Source organism: Sinocyclocheilus grahami, unplaced genomic scaffold (genome assembly GCF_001515645.1).
Source record: "Sinocyclocheilus grahami isolate Dianchi unplaced genomic scaffold, SAMN03320097.WGS_v1.1 scaffold13.1, whole genome shotgun sequence".
Lineage (NCBI taxonomy): Eukaryota > Metazoa > Chordata > Actinopteri > Cypriniformes > Cyprinidae > Sinocyclocheilus > Sinocyclocheilus grahami.
The window spans coordinates 2355503-2362463 of NW_015505192.1; the positions used below are offsets into that span (position 1 = coordinate 2355503).

The window sequence follows — 6961 nt, forward strand, 5'->3', positions numbered from 1 at the left end:
ATTTATAACCTATAAAATATATATTTTACTTTAATATAATTAAATAATATACTATTTCTAAAACATCTGTTTTAAGAAAAAAGTTTGAAATGTAATCAATAAATTATAATTCAATATTATAATAATAAAAATATAATGAATAAAAGTGCCAGGATACAGCATTTTATGCATAAAGAAAACGCGAATTTGTGCCAAAAAATCTGAGCCAGACTCTTTGATTTGCAGTTCTAGTCTCTCACAGTACCTGACAGGTGTAAATCAAAGTGAGGCTCGGGTGTTTGCAGTATACGGCGCTCCAACGGCCTTTTCTTTGCGTGTGGCCTGCGATTAGCCGATGGGGAACAGACACTTCAGACGTGAAGCCCAGCAACCAAACAAAGACCATCACGGGGAGGAAGTGGTATAATTAACCCTTTCAGGTCACGTAATTCATTCTCGCACAATACCCCCATGCAGTCTGTTCCCGCCACCGAGTCCGACAACTATAGACAAGAGCTCGGTGCACATTCCTTACAAAACATCTCTCAGATAGAATTTTTTCCGCATTGCAGTGTTTCATTTAAATTTCAAGCAACTTGGAATATCAGGAATGTGAGATGTTCATGACAGCTAGACATAACACTAGGGGCAAGGACGTGATGTAGTGAAATATTAGACTCAAATGTAGGTCCAGGAGCGAAGACGGAGGGCAGACAGTGAGTGTTCAGGATGTGAAGCGTTTGGCTAGCTGGGCTGGTTTATATTAGCTAAAGGGTGGTCTGTCGTGACTCCAGCATGCAAAAATGTAAATGGAGATGCAGAGAGACACACACAGACGCACTCCTCATGGCTGGGCTGAGATGGATTGAGGACAGTGGCTGGGAAAAAAGACCTCACAATATGTCACTGCTGGCGTGAGGGACAAAAGAGACTCCCAACTCTCATTCGAGAGAGAGCGAGCTCAATGAAAACGAGGGAATGAGGATTTATGCTGCCATTTCTGACCATATCCGAGAAAAAAGAGAAAACCCGGACATAAAAGAATCTCCTGACACTCTAGCAGCCTTGGCTCTGATTAATGTGGAGAGATCTTACATTTTTGTGGGCTGCACTTGTAGTTTGGACGGGCTCTGGAACAGCATACCAGACACGGGGAGTTTTTGTTTCTGGAAATACATCCTGTAAAAAGCTGCTAAAACGGACTCAGAACAGACTGAGCAGTTAAACTTTCACTGTGACACAAAAATATGTATTTTGATTTCTCTGATGACTTTTGAAAAGCACATTGCTGTGATTTTGCCGCCTGGAATAAATTTCAAGATCTCTTTTACTGCAAAATCATACTGCAAAATTACAAACAGCTGACAAGACCGATAAATGACCGATATTAAAATTCTATACATGTCTAAATCATTTTTTTATTTTTTTATAAAAATGTTCTAAAATAAAAATTTATAAATTAAAAATAGAACCCTAAAAACAATCATTTTTAAATGCTACAAGTGAATTTAGACATGACAACATTATAATGTACAGTATAAAAAATATATTTATTTTGAGGCTTGATTACGATCTCTTTTACTGTAAAATCACACAGCAAAAACCACAAATAGCTGACAAGACAATAATCGTTGTTTTTGATAATAACCGATAAATTGCCAATATTAAAATTCTATACCATGTCTAAATAAATTAAAATGAATTTTAATTAAAAATGTCTAAATTAATTTAAAATTAAATAGTAACAACCAAATGCTACAAGTGAAGCAGGCATGACAACATTAAAATGCACAGTATTAAAAAATATATTCATTTTGAGATTTGCTGAAGATCTCTTTTGCTGCAAAATCATTCTGCAAAATTACACATAGCTGACAAGATAATAATCTTTGTTATTGCTAATAACAGATGAAATCAACAAAAAAGTCTAAATTAAAAACAAAACACTAAAACAATAGTTTTTAAAATGCTTGTAAAGGTGATAATCTTTGTTTTTGTTGACAATTGATAAATGGCCAATATTAAAATTCTATACCATGTGCAAATTAAAAATGTGATTAGATAGATAGACAGACAGAGATTTTTTTTAATTACTAATATATCTCTAATATGGATGTACCAACACGGTACCGATATCCCAAGACTGGTCATTCTTCCATCAGTGGAAGGACTCAGGCTCTATAGCTTCCGCAGGACTTCTAGGAAGAGCAAATAATGACACCATGAACTGTCCAAAATAAACGCGCAAACAAAACCCAAGCGAGGTCACAGGTTATGCTCATCTCTCGTTCCTCCAGGTGCTTCCTGAAAATTGGGTTCAATAATAAGCTCTAGACATCACCATGTTGTCATCCTGACCAGGCTGTTGATTTACTTTTCATAGTATGTGATGTAAACCAACATACGCCAGTCACCGTGACAGGAAGCTAGTGGAGTCCATCCTCTACACACGGATATTCATCACAGCCTTCACAAGCACAACGGTCGGTGGACGCCCACTTTTTCAGCCAGCCTTAGTTCTAGAAGGATTTTTCCTATTCATTTTCTCCATTGGAATTTCAGGGAAGTATTTAATTAAAAGTTGAAACATTACCAACTTTGATTTGAACATCTATTGTGAGGAAATAAACTACTCATTCCATAATGCACTGTGAATGACGTAACTGAATCAGAAATAAATGTACAATATTAAACTCTAAGTCACTGATTGCAAGTACAAGAAATACGTCAACAGGTTTTGAAGAAGAAATGTCAGCTCAGCTGTTCTACACTGATGGATGTGGTCAGTGTATATTTAGTGCTCTTGGAAGTGGCAGCAGGTCTTTTGGGAATCGAGCTTGCATCAGTGTGCAAACAGGGCATGCAGCGGGAAGAGGAAGTTCCATCATGCCTCATTGAGCCTAAACGCAAACCACAGACTCTCCTGAGACTCAGAAGCCATCAATGTAACATTGACGCATTGCCACTGATGAAGGGAAAGCCTTCAACATTTACACGAGCATTAACTGAGGTTTTATGTATGAATTGATTATATGATGCTGCTAATTAGATGCTCATTTTACACTACTGTTCAAGAGATTGGGTCAGTAAGATTATTATTTTTTTAAATTAAAACAAATTAAATATTTTTATTCAGAAAGCATGCATTAAATTGTTCAAAAGTGACAGTAAAGACATTTATAATATTACAAAAAAATTTCCATTACAAATAAATGCTGTTCTTTTGAACTTTTTACCCATCAAAGAATTCTGGAAAAATATATCACCATTTCCACAAAAATAAATAAATAGATAAATAAATGTAAAAACACCACCCGTTTTCACCAATGATAATAATAACAAATGTTTGATCAAATGTTAGAAAACTGTTATTTTAAATGGTAATATCTCACAATATTACTGTTTTTACTGTATTTTTGATCAATGCAGCCTTGGTGAACATAATAAACTTCAAAAACACACACACAAAAATCTTAGCAATCCCAAACTTTTGAATGGTGGATTATAAAAGCACAGACTATTATAAAACATATAGTTCCAGCTACATTCTGATTGGATGACCCATTCTGAAAATGAAAAAATATGTACGCTCTGAAAAAAAACAAAATTTGCAAGAAATTTGAAGTTAGTTAAGGTGTTTGCGTACACGAACAAAAAAATTAATAAGTAATTAAAAAATTAATGAAAAAAATTGGGATAATTGGCAAAAATCTATGCTTTTTGCTTAAAATGATTATGATCTGTGATGAATGATGTATGTCATGATGAATGATATAGAACATTTATTTTTTACAAACACTGTACAACCACAATTATACAATTTCTAAACAATTTTACAATTATCGATTAGTGGACATTAAAACAGTAGAAAAAAATTGCATATACTTACACTGAACAACTAAATGTAAAAATAAACGATTAATAAATACTCATTAAAAATGTGGTGACTATAATCATTAATACATTGTAACTATTGAAATACTTGTAACTACTAAACATTGGTATTTTGTATTATTGTCTTGGATCATTTTCTTAAAGCAAGAGGACACCCGAGGTTGGGCACTATTGTATTATTCAACTGTAATGCTGTAATGTTGTTCACAACAACTGTACGTCACAAATCAAAATGTGCTATTGTACTGCTTTTGAAAAACCTGGCTCACTCAGTTTGAAAGGAGCTTTGGGTGCTGTGAATAAAGTGCACACACACACACCCTGCTGAGTTTGCTGAACCTTCGTTAATATTCCAGTAGGCCATCATCCTCATGCGTTTCCTGTGCTGCAAAGGGACAGGACAGAGCAGCGCAGAGGGAAAAACCCCGAGCGTGCTGAGAAAGCGAGTGGGTTTAACCTGATCTGAACCAGATGCCTGTAAGAGCTCCAGATGCGAGTCAGTAACATCCCAGAAACAGACCCAGATGGAGCGACGTGATTCACGAACACGCTCCTTCAGCAGGAGAGGAACCGTTAGACACAGGACAAAGACTCAGATGGAAGAAATAGCCTAAATTAAATAAAGAAGTCAGGCTAATGCCAGGTTCCCTCTCTGGACTTCCTCCAAAGTGGTTCCTCTTTACTGTACAGTACTTTTCAAGTACATCAGAAAAGTACAGTCAGTTGAAGCTTGTTCTAATCCACAGTCCCAAACAAATTCAGTTAAAATGAACAGTAGTAGTTTGATTTGATGCAAAAACTGCAGTCCATTGTTCACTATGTCATACTGTCTTAAGACAGTTCCAGAGGATGATGTAGAACGTAGGCGTAGCATAAGCTCCGGTGAGAAGTGACGAACGCTGAAGCGCAGAGGAGAGAGCAGAACAAAACACCGGTCACGAATTACAAGCATAAAACTCGGATTTGTAAATAAAATTGTCAGATCATTTTGATATGTCAAGAGGAGAAAAGGAGACCACAAAACTTGGTTCTCGCAAGAATAGCATATTCTCACCGGAGCTTACGCTACACCTACATCATCCGCTGGAACACCATTCTCATGTACGACAGTTAGTGGACACACTGCAAAAAGTACATTCACTTAGGCCTGGACGATAAAACGGTATCGATATTTATCGACGGTACACCTTCACAAACATGAACATGAGTGCTGTGCCTGCCTGTGATGAGGAGATTGTGAATTAAAAAAAAGAATATTAGTCAAATTTAAAATAAACATTTGCATTTGAATGCAAAAATTGTACAATCGAATGTTAGGTGTGCGTCAAGGAGCGTCGCAGTGGCGTGCGAGATGCAGTGATGATGATGTAAGTGACGTTGTAGTTTAATGTTTTGTTAGTCTTGCCCACGAGACACGCAGTTGCTGCGTTATTCATTCAAAATATTAGAGATATATAGTAGCTCAATGCGTAGAAGATCTTGATTAGGTTGAAACCAAGCCATTCACACAGAACGCGTATTCAGTGCATTTTCTAGACGGACAAATATGACTGCTGCACTCAGGTCTCACACAAGAGATGTATAAAAAGCCATGCAAAGTTAAAACGGTTTAAAATTTTAGAAAACAAGTCACGAATCTATGGAGGTTTATTCCTTTTTCACTGCGTCTCATATGTTTTTAAAGGCAATCTGTGTGATGGGCAATTCGGTTTTTTGTATTAAGCAATGCATAAATACGTGATGCTGTTTTGTTCATAATTGTTTATGCAATTTACAAAATTATATTTGATTTATATGAGTTAATTTAGACGTAATGCACGTTTTTTATAGACAGTTATTTCCTTGCGTTGCAATAATGTGCTGCATTATTTTGCTCATTGCGCTCTCCTGTGGCCTCGGGAAACGAGCCAAAATTTTAACCTATTTAATCTGCATATAAAACATTAGAAATTAGATATTTGTTTAATTTTTATTTTGTGTTTGACTGTTAAAACAATATATATATATATATATATATATATATATATATATATATATATATATATATATATATATATATATATATATATATATATATACACACACATCATGTTGTTTGTCTCAATAAATTGAGTTAATTTAAAAATAAAAATTCTATTGCTCTGTTTTAAAAAAGGTTATACAAATTTCAATAATTATCGATACCGAACGATATGAAACATTATATCGTTGATACATTTTTTAGCTATATCGCCCAGCCCTACATTCACTTCATACTTTAAGTACACAAGTTAAGAGTGTCGGCATAATTTCCCAGCCTCATGCTTGACAGCTATAAATCACAGCAGTTACAGTATGACTAATCCAGAGAGAGTTTTACGGTAACTATTTTTATAAATGCTAAATTATAAGAGATTTACAAACTCATAACCACCCGCTGAGCTGCTGCCTGCTGTGAACTTCCTGAGCGGGTCAGCAGAAGGGAAAGATGGGAGTGGGTGGATAACGATAATCCTAATTGAGGACCATTACATCCACCTGTTTGTCACGCTAGGGGTTTTTTAACTGCTTTAGCCGTGTTTTGAGGGATTGGATGTTGTTTACTATTAATGCTGCATTAAATAAAGGGCTTCATGTTGCTCTTCCTGTGGAGACGACAACAAAGTAACACATTGAATAGGATGTGAATTTTTTTCTAGTAAAATGTACTCAAAAAATCTGTTTTATTAACAACATCTTTTTTTTTTAATGTACTGAACGAAATTTGATGTAAAATACAATTTTCACTTAGATATTTTAGAAATTAATTACAAAGAAACTGCAGGTAACATTGAATTAAATGTGAAATTTGGAAGTATATTGTAAAAATGATTTTTCAAAGTAATGAATTTTTATACAGTAAAGTTTTAGTGTAAAAAAATAGTGGAAGTGCGAGATTTACTCTTAACAGACAGAAATTGAGATCAAATGTGAATTACTTACATTCTTTTGAGTTTTAAGAAAGACTTGTTTGCCAATTCAAATTTGGTCTCAGGTTTCCCAGCTTTACATCTCACCCCATTTTTCTCTTTCCTGCGCACTGTGCAACCATCAACAAAGGACTGTGTTG

General features: G+C 35.1%; 1 protein-coding gene across 1 annotated transcript in view; it reads right to left on the reverse strand.

Annotated features, from left to right (window-relative positions):
• LOC107599476 (arf-GAP with coiled-coil, ANK repeat and PH domain-containing protein 3-like) overlaps positions 1–385 on the reverse strand; it is a 64593-nt gene extending 64208 nt beyond the window's left edge. The window contains exon 1 of the mRNA XM_016291075.1: positions 245–385. Within this exon, the coding sequence (XP_016146561.1) occupies positions 245–385 (141 nt within the window). The remainder of the gene's footprint in view (positions 1–244) is intronic.
• Positions 386–6961: the final 6576 nt, after the last annotated feature.